Genomic DNA, 16027 nt, shown 5'->3' with positions numbered 1-16027 from the left:
CCCTCCTCCCCCTCGGCTCCTCCCAGTCTGTGTGTCAACTCCGTGTCGGGTCACGTTATGTTGGAGGAGCTGGGCTGGCAGGACTCGGTGTGTGGAAGAAGCCGCTGCGCTCTCCCTTCCGACCGGCCGCGGACCTGCCTCCACTTCCAGTAAGCTCGCAACTCCCGGGAGTTTCTGGGAGGGGACAAGCGAAAGAGCGGAGCGAACCCGTAGAAGAAGAAGAAGAAGAAGAAGGGCGCCCCGGGAGTCCTTCACAGCCGCGCGACGAGGCGCTGCGTCGGACGGACGGACGGCTGTAATCCACACCGGAGGAGCTGGAGCTCACGGCGGGCTGGATGACAAGCTGCTCCACGGCTTTATTCTAGCTGCACCGGAGTCTGCCGGCGACATGGGAAATAAATAGTTGGTAACGTCGGCTCCCTTCTCTTCAAATATACCGTGTGCGCCTCAGTGGACTGCTTTAATGTTTATTTAACAGCGGAGGAGTGTGTGTGTGTGTGTGTGTGTGGTTCAAACAGCGTAACACTCACAGAGGAAGAGTCAAATTTTCTGTTGCAAGTTGTCACTCGCTTTCAAAACGGCACAGCATGTATCGTCTTGTTCTCTAAATATTTAAGCCAACCATTAGACTACTTATCAAAATTCAGGTTGAATACTTTCACTACCTAAATCTAATTTATATATATCTTAAGAAAAAAACGTATTTTGCTATCTTTTTACTGCTTGAAAAGCTGAGATTTGATTTATGTGAACTCCCTGAAAGACCACGCATTAAAGGCACTCATTGCAAACTGAAACCAAACCTTTAAAAATAAAAATGGTTTCCCTGAACTATATCGTGGTGCAGTTTGAAAGAGTTCACTCCAGTAGTTTTCCAGATGCAATTCTGAAATGCAGGTACGCGCCCAACGTAAACAAAACACTATCAACCAATCTGAGTTTTAAATGCACGTCAAAACCGTCTTCCATTGCTGACCTATTTTCAGTCACTTCTACTGTTTCCTACACTGTAAACAAATATGTCGTTTGGTAGCTGTACGTTACTGGCAACAATTAGCTGCCGGTTTCCATTCCACAGTAAAACTAACTACAGTCATGGTAACTGCTACAGCTGAATTAACCACTTACCAGATGAAGCAGGTGTTCGCAGTCGGCTGATCCGCCTGTAAGACAGCCACGCTCCTCAGTGTGCCCTGAGTGGCTGCAAAATATGATCAAATATATACATGCAATACCATTTCATACCCTAAAGTTAATATAATAAAAAACATAAAGTATTACTTTGAAATCATGAAGTCTTTGGGTTCAAGGTGGAGGGCTATTTTACAGTAAGCCAGCATTGCTGTGTTTTGGATTTACAGTAGCCTGAGATTTTCCCAGAATGCATTTTAAATTTACAGCAATATTACCGTAGCAGCACTGTTGTGACTACAGCGATTTTTACCGTGAAAACCAGCAGCTCTACAGCAACTTCCTCCACGTTGCTTTAACAGTAAAGAACTGCTGAGGGGGGAATCAGCAGTTCTGTTGTTAAAACAACAAAAATCATTTACAGTGTGGATAAAACAAAGTGGCGCTTGACGGCTGGTCACAAATTCTGCTTCCACATTTTTCATTTGAGAACACGTTAACCATCGATGTGAGAGAAAAAAACATAAGTCAATATAATCTTAATGACTTTGTGATGAGTACCTTAACAAAAATTTCAAATAAGTTGAAACATGTTAAAACAAGTTGAAAGAGCTTTAAAAGAGCTTCCAAATGATACCAAGATCATGTATCTTGATTAAAACTGTTTTAAAATTGAAAACTTGGGGATATATAATGTCCTAAATTTCCGTTGAACAAGGTAAAAGGTTGTAATTCGTCACAAAACTTGGCATAATTTTTGACATATTTTTAGAAATTCGCCATGAAACCTTCAGCAAATGTTCTGTGATGAAACTTGCAGTGGTTAGAATAATATTACTCAGTTGCTTCTTATTAAATAACTAGTTACAGAACTTTTTTACTGCAGAAAAATATATTGTCATTACCAGTTCAGCATTTTGCTGGTGAAAAAAATAAAAAAATAAAAAGGATGGGCTGACGAATCGAACTGGTTGATTTTTGGCATGTTGTTAAAAGAAGCTTTGAGCACCTTCAGGTGAATCAGGCAGCTTTTATTGAAGCAAAAGCTCTAAATAAAGCTGGACTATCTGTGAAATAGAAAGTAAACTGGGTGACAAATGGATTTCTAGGTACTTTTCCTATTTATGATCAATGCAGATTCCCATTATTCCAACCCACTAGCCAGGCAGGAAAATCATGAATTAAGTGGTTGGAACCAAGATTGCAGCTGAGTCAAAGGCCAGAACATGAACTTCCTTTTGGGTTGACTCATCTTTCTCTGCCATTTTCCAGTTTAAGTACAGCAATCTGTTTCACAACCTGTTAAAAGTTTAGAAACTAATTTTTACCATTGTTCTTTTTTCTTTTTGTTTTTTAGTCATACGCCATCAGTCTAACTGAAGTCATGGATGCAAGCTGGAAAAACTGCTTTGAAGAGGAACTCCTCTGCCCCATCTGTCTGAATGTTTTCGATGAGCCAATCCAGTTGCCATGCAAGCACAACTTCTGCAAAGGTTGCATCTCCGAGGCCTGGGCCAAAGACAACGCGGCGGTCCGCTGCCCCGAGTGCAACCATGACTACGACCAGAAGCCCACACTAGAGAAGAACTTCAAGCTCGCCAGCATAGTGAAGCGCTTTAACGCTCTGAACACCGACAAAGTCCCCGTGGTGCTGCACTGTGTGCTCTGCAGACGGGGCCCCCCGCTGCCTGTGAGGAAAGTGTGTCTGCGCTGCAAGGAGCCCTGCTGCCAAACCCACATCCAGACTCATCTCCAGCAGCCGTGCGCGGCGCCGGGACACCTGTTGGTTGACATCGAGGAGCTGAGCGCCTGGACCTGCCCCAGTCATGAGGAATACAGGCTGCTGCACTGTGAGGAAGAGCAGGTGGCTCTGTGTCCGTTCTGCTGCATCTCCCACTGCACTAACCAAAGACACACAGTGTGTGCGGTGGACCAACAACAAGTTCAAACCCAGGTACGAAGCTTCCATCTACACCACCACAATTGTTAGCTTTAAAATGTAGAAATTAGAAGTGTATTAAACAGTATAATAGCTTATGAAGCACCTGCTCTCATATACTTCACTTCAGATTCAAAACTGAAAGGAAAATAACGTTGGAAAAAAAAAAAAAAAGATGTGCTCTCTGGGTATTTCTTAGAATCTGAAGGCAGCAGAAATTTCTTTCACTTCAGTAGTCTTTAAAGATATCCTGTCTCCGGTTTCTTTTTTAAATCTCATCTGACGAGAAGGGACCGGACAGGCGAAAGTCGTCCCTTTTTAGGTGGATGAAAGTGTACCAACACACACGAGCGCGCGTACGTCACACGCAGCTTTTAACCTTGATCCCGCCGCCCACTTGAGACAGCCACGCCTTTCCATTAGCGGTGCGGTGCCCTCGGGTAAGTGCAGCCATGCAGTCTGCACCCACCGGAAGTGATGACCCCTGTGCAGCGGGAGTGGTTCCACGTGGGATTTACTTTAGGCTCCAATTCTAAATGAGGGTTGTTGTTTTTTTTTATAGGAAATTATGCACAAATCAGCATTTGAGCAACTCTAAATGCTTTGAAAGTCAGTTCTGGGAACTACTTAGAGAAGAAGACAGAAAGGTGGGAACCAGATGCTTATAGAATGTGTTTATATGACAAGAAATTGGCAACAAGTGAGTAATAGTTTGTTTTGTGTCCTGCATAAGGCAGCGAGCGTAGCTGGGATGTTATTTTTCTCTGCTCTGCACTTGCTCTCCTTTCACAAGTCTAATATAAGTTGAAAGGTATCAACCACCCACGCTGCTTCATGCGCACTTCTTTCACGGTCCTCCCTACTGATGAGGGGATGGGAGTGAGAATCTAATTAGTTTTAGCATCTGCTGTGTTGCTGTCTTATTGATAGTCATGGCTTTATTTCAGACGGGGAAAATTTCGGGCACATTTTCCTTTTCCAGAGGAGATTGCATCGGCTGAAGTCTTCGATTCAAATTGTTTCCCTGCTTCGGAGCTATTATTGGGACAAAAGATGTCTGTTCAGCCCTTTCCACAGCTGCTCCCTTTGCACACTTGCATGCACACCCACCCACCCACCCATCTTTCTGTTCTTTCCCAATCGTATATTCCCAGGGTGAAACACATCCTGGCTCTTCTCAAATTAACACAGTCCACGCTCGGGTCCTCGCACTCAGAGTGCACTTTAATTTCTGTAGCAGCCAAAAAGTTAGGCTTCCTCGGTGCTCGGTCATTTGTTAAAGTAATTTGAGGCCGAAGTGGCTTCTTGTCATTACTTACTGAGAGGTCTTTCTCCTTGACAGAGCTGTGGTCTATTTTGGTAAAAGCATTTTAAATTCCCCTGGCTGCACTCTTGTTGCTTTTGGGACAAACAAAAAAGGGGGGGAAGAAAGAAAAAAAAAACCTACCAAGAGTGCGTTCATATCTTTGGTTATCTTTGGCTCTCAGAGGAGATTTTTACAGTAACTTTCCGCAGGCTCACTGGTAATTTTAAGATTAGACAGGAAGAGTAATATAACAGTAATGTCATCCCTGGGACAAGCGGAGGAGGAGGACCCCTCCCACACAATCTCACCTTGGTTTTCTCAGGCACCTCTGCAGGAAACCGTCGCTCATGGAGGCTCTGCTGTTTGCATTTTCTTCTGTCTTGGCTGGAGTGAGTCAGTTCCCCAGAATGCTGAGGGCAGCCCATTGACATCAGAAATAGGCAATAGTTGTCAGTTGATTGTGAAAGAGGCTCTCTGTTCATTGAGCTCGAGGCTCCTCATTTAAACATGAGCTTCCTGGCAACCTGCTGGAGTCTAGATGCCTAAATAGGACAGCGCTGAAAGTGATCATAGGCAGATTTAAGCTCGATAAAAGTGGGCTTTCATGGTGCCGTGCTGCCTCAGCGCCCTTGTGCTGTCTCAGGCATATAATGAGACAAAAAAGAATAGGAGGAACCATGACTAAAGCTAGAAAGATATGACTGATGAACCACGGAGGGAGTGGGGGCAAAGAAAAGCTTTCTGCCATGACGTAGAACCAGCATTTACCATAAGACAAGTTTTCTTTCCTGTTTTGTCAATACAACATTCACACTGAAAATATAAACTGTGGTAATGATGATTAATACCAGCATACTGAAAGCTGTTTGTGGAAAACTGTAATAAACTAGAGGTAAAGTCAGCTGTTACGGGTAATCTCAGGTTGTTTAAAGAGGTGTATTTTTGGCTGAAATGGCCTCTTGCGTAAATGAGATGTTGAGATGCGGTACATGTGTGGGTTTTTTGTCGGAGCCACTTTCATCGTTTTTGAGCATACTCGCTGCCAGTCCATCATCAGAGATGTGGAAATGTGACAGACAGCCATTGGATCCGTGTTTCATAGGGTTTACTAAAGAAAATAAACATTTACTGATATCTTTTACACTCAAAAGCAACAAACTACGGCACATGTTTGATCGACCTACATATAAATGTGTTCGCATAACGGAACCGTATTGAGTTTAGGTTTGGTTAATGAGTTATTCTTGTTGGTTGCACAAGGCTAATATTTAAAAATACCTTGTTGAATAAAAAAAATAAACATAAGATTTGTTTACAATGTTATATTGATTTCTTTCAGAATTAGGAATTTCTGTTGTTTCAAAGCAACATGGGTTGGCTCAAAAAGAAAATTTAAAATGTTGACTCAACTTCTCTCCTTTTGTTGGTTCTCAACTTAACTGGATTGTTTTTTAAATTACTTGTAAATAAATCAATATACAGTCTGTATTTTTTCAGGTTTAGTAGAAAACCACTGCTGTCAGGTAGGGATGGCAGTGAAATGGCAGTCTAGTTAAAAATGGGTGAATTTGAAGAATTAATGCAATCATCTCAATTGCCACCAAAAAAAAAAAAAAAAAAACAAGTCGGAGTGTCCCAGTGTCTGCCATCATAGTTTACTTTGAAAGGATTATAAAGTGGAAACTATAGTCATGGGTGAGCTCAGCTTTACTGTCAGGATACGTGCATCCGCCTCCATGTTGATCCATTGGACCGGGGTAAATAACAGAATATAAAGACCCCCAGCAAAGTTTCTGTTTCATTAGAACCTTTAACCTTTAATTCACTGCAAGTTCATGAAACAGTCAGTGGTTTTAAATCATAAAGTGGCAGCTGAGATTAGTGCTTGTTAAACAGTTTGTTGTGCAGACACTTGTGTCATATTAATGTGTTGTGAGAAGGATAAATTGCTGCAGGTTGGACTTGTGTTTGGTGCGGTGGCTGGCAGCTGGACGGGGGGAACAGGACCAGAGGAATGGGACAGGTGGTGGGTCAAATAGTTGAATATAAATCAAATAACTGCTGTAGAATTCAAAGAGTGTTTTTGCTTAAAATGCCCATCTTTTGTTGAGACTAATGTTACTAAACCCTGTCCACTAAGATGGACACAGGCAGCACAAAGGCTTGTTCTCTGAAGTATATCACTTATGTAGTTTGAATTCAGTTAAATCTGGCTATAAAAAGAAATCATTTGTTTGACTCACACAGTTAAAATATATCAGATTCAGCCCGAAAAAATATCCTTATAAAATCAAGCCCAAATAAAACCAAATACAACAACAGAACTGGATGAGCTTGAAAGAAAACCCTAACATTGAGTGAATATATATTACACTTTTTGTTAATTTATAAAATTATTTTTTTGAGTGTAACAGTAGCTAATAAAGAAAATAAAGTTGTTGGATTGTATGAAAAGTATAACATATTTAAAAATATTTGACTTTAGTGCATCATTTAGTTCATTTTTGTGTGTATCACACTGATATTTACACAGAATCTAATATTTTCAAGTAAAATCATAAAAAATAATTTGTTAACATTCATAGCTACCCTAACATGGACACACTTTTGGCTACCAGCAGTCAGGTACCCTATGAGTCCAACACTTGAACTAGACATTTATTTTGAATGACTTTTTTTAGGCTCAGTACCACATCTCATAAAATGGGACCCAAATTTATTTCCGTTGTGGCATCAGTTAAAATAAATAAATCTGCAGTGGCAATCAATTACCGCATAATAAATTATCTGAAATGTATTTTTTTTTAATATAAAGCTGAGCTGATCAATCTTTTTTTCCAATTACCAATGGCTCTGCTGACTGTGTGTAATGTGAGAGGGGTATGGAAACAAATCCAGAGAGATTTATCACATTTTTGTCGATTCAAGAGAACCTTTTCAGATTTCTTAGATAATTTAGATGTTTTTTTTATGAATTCATGGTGACTTCGCTGATTTGGACCTCTCTCATCAGCGACATTTTCTGCAGCGCAGAGCTTTTAAATTCAGCCTTGATGATGCAAAATTTAGCCAGAATTTCTGTTACTTTGAGTAAAAAAAATGAGCAGAAGATGAAAAGATTTATATAGGTTATAAAAGGATAAGTGGATGACGTCTGTTCATAATTAGCTTGCAGGGCTTGTTTACAATCATGGCGATGTGATGCAAACTTTAAGGCCCTAAATGATTCATCAAACATTGTCTCAGCAATCAGCTGCCGAGGGTTCTTCGAAGCAGATGTCTTGCATTTTCAAAATTAAAATAATCTATGTCTACACCGCTGGAAAGCCTTTTATATAACAGTTCACTGGATTTACAAAGTGATTAAGAAAAAGGATCTAACTGAAGGTTATATTATTATTATTATTATTATTATTAAAGCCAATAAAAATGTCTTTTGACTGAAAAATATTTATATAAAAGCTTTAGGAACATTTACAAGACTTTGTAGAGATGGCGTACTGCTCTGTTGTGCATAAATATAACCTTCATAGACAAATGTCAGAAGGAAAAAGTTAGTTTGATGAAAAAATTGGGTGCAGAAAGAACGGTTGAGCACGGGGGCAGGTCTATCATAATGTGAGACTGTTTCAGACAGTGGCTCCTGGAATATTTCACTGATAAAGTTAAGAAGTAATTCATTTAAACACAGCTTAGACCAAACAAAAACAAACATGGAACAGTCTAAAAACGAGCTGAAGGTGAAAAAGGAGATTTCTGCTCCAGAACAATGAAGCTAAAATCAACTCACTCCTCATCAAAGTTTGTTCCCAGAATCTGAAGTTAAAAAAAATAAAGTTGCAAAACAATCTGAAAATCTGAGAATCAGAAAGTGTTTTGGGGGTAAAATAAAATAAAAATCCCAGATGTAAGAACTGAAATATTCACAGATGCTACAAAGAACTTTTACAAGCTGTGATAGTTGCCAAAGGCGATGGATGGATAGAGTTCAAAGTTTGCTTTTGTCCTTTTTATTATATTTTTAAATTCTTAATCTCTCCTAAACATGTTTTTTAAAATACTTTTTATTAAACATCTTTTAATAGCCTAAAGTCTGAACTACAATCCAAGTTTCTGTCTTCTTTAAAAACAAGAAATTTTGCTCCTTTTTTCCCTGTGAAAAGTGTCCGCTGGCTGCAGTGAAACTAACAGAATATGCAGTTGTTTTGTTTTGTTGTTTTGCTGCTTTGAGACGAGTTAAACCGTTTTCTCTGTTTGCTGCAGCATCCTCTTAACATGTCAACAGCTGAAGTGAGCTGTTGCTCAGATACTTTAATGTGAAAACCCTGAAACTCCCTCAAGAGGCTGCAAGAATGTCCTCACTCTCCCCTTTCCTCTTTTTTTTTTTGCTTGCTTCAAAGTTGTTGTTGTTGTTTAATTTTTTTCCTATGCTTCCACTTTCTTCCCGTCTTTTTCACTTCTTTCGTCTTTTGTTTGGCATGTGCAACCAGCTCCTTTGCTCTCGAATCCCTCATGAGCGCTCCTGGGAAGCGGGGTGGGTGGGGTGGGGAAGTGCAGCCCCTGACGTTGTGCACACAGACATGTCAAACTGTCAATGACACGGAGGCCAGTGGAAACTAAGGGGAGCGATGCATGTGGTAAAATAAAATAAAATAAATAGAACGAGGTGGTGCCTTTATGCTCCCTCACATACAAAGTAGCTCTGACATATAAATACATAGACTGGGCTTTGTTGCCATGACAGCAAGGTTTTTCTTATGCGGGCACAGTTCCCATGAAGAAACAGTTTATTAAAAAGTGTTCCTGACCTCCCCTGTTCATAGCTGTAGTCGCAGAGTCAGTTAGTGACTACAGATTGATTTTTATCTCCTGCTGTAAATGTAGAATTGTGTCTGCTGGCGCTCTCTTTGACTTTTGATTGACAACAAACGGGCCGCGCTTTAATGCCGCATGGTTCCTGACAAACATAGCAGCAATCAGACCCAGTTTTGTGCGACCGTGTTTTGCCTTTACTGGCGGCCCCCCTAATGGATAATTGTACATGCTTGTCGCTGGCAGCTGTCGTTTCCTCCGTCTAATCAGAGTTGTGGAGGAAGTGGGGAGAAGCTGCCTGTTTGCTGAGGTCACGCAGCAGAGTCGGAGCTTATTTTGTCTTTGTGATTTTCGTATATCTTGTTGTGGTTCAACTGCCTAATCCGTGCCGTCTCGTCACAGGCCACGCTAATGAGTCAACAAGACAAACTGGATCGTCGTGTTCAGAACATCGATGGGCAGCTCAGCAAGCTGGAGTCAGACAAGACCCTTATGAAGGTAAAGGGCAACGAGTTGGAGGCTCACTTATGAACTTTTTTTTTTTTTCTTCACTGAGATAAAATTGTGTCTGATATGTTTAAGTTACTCTACTGTTTTCATTCTTGGGAAATTAAAAAAACAAATCCCCAGCCTCTAAATTTGGATCAGAAAGGTGCATGCGGTTGTCTGGTGAACTAGCCCTCTGTTTAACTCTGTACTTCTGTTTTTGCACATGTGCCTGCGTGTGACCGTCTTTTCCTCCTCAGGAGGCTGTATCCGAGCTGAAGGAGCGCGTCAAGGCGCAATATCAGAGGATGCGGGCGCTGCTCGAAGCAAACCAGGCGGAGGCCATGCAGATGCTGGAGAGCACTTACATCATGTATGTGAGGAAGAACTCCCAGCAGGTTCTGCAGCTCAACGAGAAGCGGCAGGAAGCAGAAAAGCTCCTGAGCTCAGTGCACATGTTCCTCCAAAGAGCGGAGGATATAAACTCCATGAAGGTGCAACTCTTCTTTTTATCAGTCCCTCTACATGTACAGTATTAGTTCACGTTTCTACAATATTCACACCTGCAGAATCAACACTTTGCTTTTACAATCAGAAAACTACATAAAATTAGAGAAATTTAATTGTTTTTAGCAGAAATGACGTGAATGCTGAGAGCTGAATGACTGCTGAAATATGCTGAAGAAGCTGAAACTAAGCTGTTAATGCTAAAAGTAGCAAAAGGCTAGCAAATGGCTAAACATAGCAAAATGCAAATTAAAAGGAGCAGAACAGTAGCTAAAAGTAGCATAATAAAACAAAAATAGAGCAAGAATGGATAAGCAGATTTGAAAGAGAACAATGTTTCTGAAGGAATTAAAGAGATCTCAATGCATTTCTATGGCGAAAATATTAGTAAAAATTAAGTTAAATATTTTGAAATGTATTTAAGTTACAAAAACTAAAAGTCCCAGCACCCATCTCCTGAATGAGCTGAACGCTTTGATATAAGACTGGCTAAAATAGCTCAAAGTATGCAGAAGTAATTAGATAAAGACAAAAACACAGGAAAAGACAGACCCCCGCAGAACATTTCTCCTCATTGGATCTGTCTGTGTTTAATGACTCACTCATCTAATTGTCTGTTTCAGAACACGAAACCTTACCAGCTGCTAGTGGACAGGTAAGTCTCTTTACAGGAAAGCTGTTTGGCTTCCATATACCTGTTTAATTATTCACCTGTTTTGATGAATGTTTTCAACTAAATCTCTTGTTGTTCACTTCCTCCTGTTGAAAAATGTATAAAAAGAGGAGCATTTAATTCAGCAAATGCTCCTAACTGGACATTAGCCTGACAAATCTTGTGATATTTACTTGGAAAAATTGGACCAAAGACTTGAACGTATTACTGATCCATGGTAAACACTGTCCTGTTACTTAAAATGAATGAAAATCGCTCTCAGTCTGATTTGATTCAGATTTATTTACTTTTGCATTACTTCACTGAAAGCAGAAACCTCAGAGTTTTAGTTTTCAAACTCCTCTTTAAAGAGACAAATAAGACTAGATAAGATCTGAGGTTGTATTCTTCAGTCCCATAGCAAAGGGAGGAGACAGGGCTGACCTGTTTGCTTGGTCTGAACATTTCTTTTGAAGGCTTTGGTTACATTTAGATTCTCTACAAGTTAATACACACTAATAGGCCTATTGATAGCAATGTGGAGACGCAGCGTCATGCCCAGGAAAGGCTGAGGATCAAATCTCGAATCATCCAACAAGATATTCACCCTATAAATGAGCTGCAGCACGAAGTCTGAGAATTTCTTTTTGCCCACCACCAAAAGGTGAAAGTCAGGCGATTTAAAAAAAAAAAAATTGCCCTCCTTAAACACTTTAAAAATCGCCTCAACGTCTATTTTCCTTTTAGCTTTTGCTCCACTTAAAAAAAAAAAAAAAAAAAAAAGAAAAAATTTGGTTTGGAAACAGATGAGTGATCACCTACACGTGCTTTGAGCGCTAACCCATCATGCAAGTTCTTTGTTTAAAATTCTACCATTACCTACTGAAGGCAACCCTGTCCTGTCTGTCAGCAAAATATCTCCTGAACCACTGGAGAGATTGAAATGAAACTTTTAGAAAAATAACCACTGGATATAAGTCTTCAACAGATTCAACCTAATTTAGGATGTTTGCCACAGTCAGCTGACTTTAGAAAGCACAAACATGGCTTTAAGTCAGTCAACGTTACAGATGGTGGTCAGATTTGCTGTGGTAGTAGCTGAGGGTCGTTCCCAACACATGCTTTGAGTGTTAGCAGCTCATAGAAGACGTTGTAATATTGAGTGAAATGGCACATTACATTCGTTCATAAAAATGTTTTTCTACTTTTAACCAAAGCATCTATGATGCTGTTATTTCTCAGCATAAGAAGATCTTAGTTTAAAACTCAATGGAAAGAATTATTATAGTATATAATTTTTGTTATTTTTCATTTTTATTAATCCTATTTTAATAATAGTTGTAAACCCCGATGAGCAAAGAATGTAGGATGCTCTGATTTTATTTACTGGGCTAATGGGAGCTCCTCTACTGTATATATAATATACAGTTTGTCTGTTTGTTTTTTTTTATTTAAAATAACTTTATTCATAAACTAAGTCCTTTATTTGTCTACAGTTAACCCTTTTAGACTTGAGTGAAGTTTGAAACTCACTGACTGTGTAGACCAGCTGGGTTTCCTCTCTCCAAACAGCTTGAATGTGGGCTTAGTTGCGCTTGTGTGTCTTGTTGTAGGTCAAACTCACACCTAAGTGGTGCCATCCCCGTAATCAGGGTGGGCCAGCTCAACTCCCACCATTTCCTCTCCGACCTGTCAACCAGGGAGAAGAACTTGCGAAAAATGCTTGAAGGTAGGAGAGAAAAAAACGCGAATAACTCAGGATTAGACTTGTGTAGCGATATAAGAATGTGGTCAGAATTAATTGTCATCTTTTTTTTTCTGTCTCAACCCTGCCTTACCCCTCCTCGCCATCATTAAACTCAACATTTTTCATTGTCAGAACCATTTAATGAAGCGCCTGTTCTTGAGATCGTCCAGTCTCACGGCAGCTCTGCTGACTCCCAGCTGGGGACAGGTTCAGGACTACAGAAGAGAAAATACAGCATGGCTTTCCTGGAGAGTAACACAGAAAACTCCAGCTCCCAGGATCCTCAGTCCCTGCTCTACGGCAGCAAAAAGGCCTTCATGACTGACCAAACTCACCATGCGTCATCTGTGTATTCCTCAGAAGTCCTCCCCCAGAATCCTTACTCCTCCAGTCGCCTCTTGGACTCGGCGGCCCATCACATGGTGGGTCTGGGGTCCAGCTCAAGCCACCACTCAGGAAACTTATTCCCGTCCTCCCACTTTCCCGGTGGAGGACCCTCACAACAAGCCATGTACGAAGGGAGGAAAGTACTGATGTGCACTCTGAATAACTGCTGCTGCTCCAGAGGCCCCGCTGCTCGCGCCCAGCCTCCGTACTCGGAGTCAGACTCCTTCCCCTCCATGACCTCTCAGGAGTTTGCCCCACACGGCCCGCTTCCTGCGACTCAACCACTGCAGCATTTCCCCATGAGGGGGCTGATGGAGGCATCGCAGACCGCCAGGCACGCCGACTTCTACGGCCTGTACGGCCAATCCTCAACCAAGCATTACGGGACCAAGTAACCAGAATCAGTGTTTCTTCAGTTCCAGTATCCAAACTGGCATCAATTTTTTCATGCAAGCTTTTTGATTGTTTGTTTTCGTTTCCAGATCATGTCTCTGACAGTCCGTTATGAGTTTTTTTTGTCTGTTTGACAGCACTTGTAGAAACCGTTGTAGCCCATCGATCGCAATAACACTAGTAACGCTCAAACATACTGCAACTTTGTCGTTTTTATTTAACTTTCATTTCAGTTCCACTTAAAGTGCTAATGAAATATTTTAATCTTAAATCCATTCAAGTCCTGGCGAAAGAAGTGACGCGTCCTCCATCTGGGATCTTAGTGCCTAAAAAGACTGTTAAAACACTCTTACTGTACTTGCAATTTCTTAGCGCTCGATTATTTCCTGTTTGCAGCTGAAATCGTGCAGGGAACCTCTCCCTGCAGTCGGAAGTCCACGCGGCTTTAGGAAAAACCCTTTGACTCCAAATGCTTGGCAGTTTTTCATGTATTTTTTATAGAAAAATATGAATAAACCAAAAGATGTTGAATAAATAAGGATATTAAAAAGCTCCTTTGTTGTATTTTAAGCTGTGATTTACAGTATTTTTTTATCTGTTCTTGCATATTATTGCGCTTTTGCTTGTAAAATGAGAAAAAAGACTGAATGGCCACTTGTTAGAGATGTGCTGTGTGTCTCAGAACAGGGCAAAGGAGGTTTGAACAATGATTTGTTACAGTTTGGCCCGCAGCAGGCCCATTATCTGCCAATTTAGGACAGTTCACTTCCTTGTCAACATCCTGGTCTCTGGCAAAAACTCTCTGTCTCATCCCTCTTTGTCTCATTATTGGAGCTGGTTGTCAGGTTAGGTCAGAGAACAGGAATAACTGATGAGCAGCGCCTCCTCCCTCTCTGCTCCTCCCCCCTCTCCTCCCTTCCTCTCTCGGGGTATCATTTGCCAGGGCTGGAAATGGATGAGGAGGGTTGGCGCTGCGGATGATATAAGCGCAGAGTTTTAATGAGGGCTGGGATTGCAGAGTCATCTACTTATCTGTCACTCATTTACTTTTCACCGTGCCCCCTCCCCCACAATAGGACGGCGAGCGAGCTGGGGGGCAAAGTCGGGCTTGAAAAAAGGGAGAACAGTGAAGGGTCGGGGGCAAAGCGAGTGCGGCTTATCATTTATTTATCAGCTATAAAATCTGCCTGCCCTCCTGGGTTTTTATTTGTCATTACGTTAGTTCACTTTTTTTCTATATGCCCAGCTCTTCTAGCATTTCCAGAAAAACTGCAGCCAGAAAAAGGAGGTGAGATTTAATTACAGCAGAGCAATCTGATGCGTGTGTGTGTAAGCTGAAGTACGCTGTTAAGAGTCTTATACACTGTTTCTCTAATAAAACATAAAGCAGATATTCTAAGGAAGCCAAACTATTAGTTTATCAGTGGAAAGTCGTATCAGGCTCCTAATTTGTAAAATATTTAAAGTCACATTTATCTTATTGTACAACATTTCAAATGAGAGAAAAATTACAATTATTTGTGTGTTGTCTCATTTTACTCTTGTGTGCTCAGGTGTCGGTGCACAATCAGCCCTTTAAGGCTCAGTGTGTGTGTGTGTGTGTGTGTGTGTACTCAGTCAGGGTATGTTTAAGGTAAAGGGTGACGCACCGACAGCTGGGCTCTGTTGTGGCAGGTGTGTGTGAGCTGTATATGTACGAGTACAACCTGCCCTGCCTACAGCAGGACATGGCCCAGTGGTGTGTGTGTGTGTGTGTGTGCAGCTGTTGTTTGTGTGCTTTTGTCAGGGCTTCAGGAAGTTGAGGAGGTAAAGGTGGGCACCACTCTTTTGTCTCAAATTTTCACTTCGTATTTAATGTCATTCAGTTTTGATATTCTTGTATGTTTGCAACGTCCGTTATTATTTTTTTATGTTTGTATTTGAACAACAAGCTAAACTAAAAGAGGGTGTTTTACAGGAAAGAGGACGTAAGATGGCCTGACTTTTCAGACATAAAACTGAAATATTTTTTTATTCATCAACAGTAAGTGAAGACAAGGAAAAGTGTTTCATTTATTCAGATTTAAAATTGATATAAAATGAAATAGCTTTTACGTTTTTGCGTGATTCTGTTTTTAAAATCAAACTTTAAATTTTACGAATCCCGTGCTTTGGTAGTTTGTGGGTCTTGCAGTTTATTCTTTCACTTTTTTTTGCCATAAATCTGCCAGGGATGGCAGAAAAATTAGCCTTCATGGCTAAGAATGGCATCTTTACACAATGAACTCTTGATAATGTGTACTGTCTCTTTTAAAGAAACAAAGCAGCTGTAAAATCAGACCCAGATTGTTCTTGCTGAGAAGATTTGCTTTTGTATTAAATGTTTTCCACTCTCCTGTCCTTTGAAGCTCAGTCACGTTGAACGTTAGGTCTCCGTCTTCACACATTTCTCTGCATATTTTCACTGGAGTTCATCCTGCCTTCAGATCAAACCACTTTCACTTTCTCTGTAGCAGCAAAGGATCTTTAAAGCATGATGCTACCACTACTGTGTTTTTACATTAACAGTGCAATTCGCTACGAAACATAAGAGTTTTAGTAGTTCGGAAAATCAGTTTTTGACTCAACTTTCTTTTCATCTTTGTGGTTTATTGTTTTAATGTCTGAGGAAAAGGGGACATTTATTCA

General features: G+C 40.7%; 1 protein-coding gene across 2 annotated transcripts; it reads left to right on the top strand.

The window, feature by feature from the left end:
- Window positions 1-35: 35 nt before the first annotated feature.
- On the top strand, window positions 36-14808 carry trim8a (tripartite motif containing 8a). Of its 2 annotated transcripts, none has more exons than XM_037973621.1 (7): window positions 36-402; window positions 2489-3085; window positions 9591-9686; window positions 9935-10168; window positions 10805-10836; window positions 12447-12562; window positions 12713-14808. In XM_037973621.1, the coding sequence occupies exons 2-7, from the start codon at window positions 2516-2518 to the stop codon at window positions 13360-13362; spliced, it is 1698 nt and encodes a 565-aa protein (XP_037829549.1). In that variant the 5' UTR covers window positions 36-402; window positions 2489-2515; the 3' UTR covers window positions 13363-14808. The 2 variants fall into 2 exon arrangements, with proteins under 2 accessions (XP_037829549.1, XP_017268209.1); XM_017412720.3 differs by having other exon boundaries at window positions 37-406.
- Window positions 14809-16027: the final 1219 nt, after the last annotated feature.

Source organism: Kryptolebias marmoratus, linkage group LG22 (genome assembly GCF_001649575.2).
Source record: "Kryptolebias marmoratus isolate JLee-2015 linkage group LG22, ASM164957v2, whole genome shotgun sequence".
Classification (NCBI taxonomy): Eukaryota; Metazoa; Chordata; class Actinopteri; order Cyprinodontiformes; family Rivulidae; genus Kryptolebias; species Kryptolebias marmoratus.
Note: the sequence above shows the minus strand (reverse complement) of the source record. Positions and strands in the feature narration are given on the sequence as shown.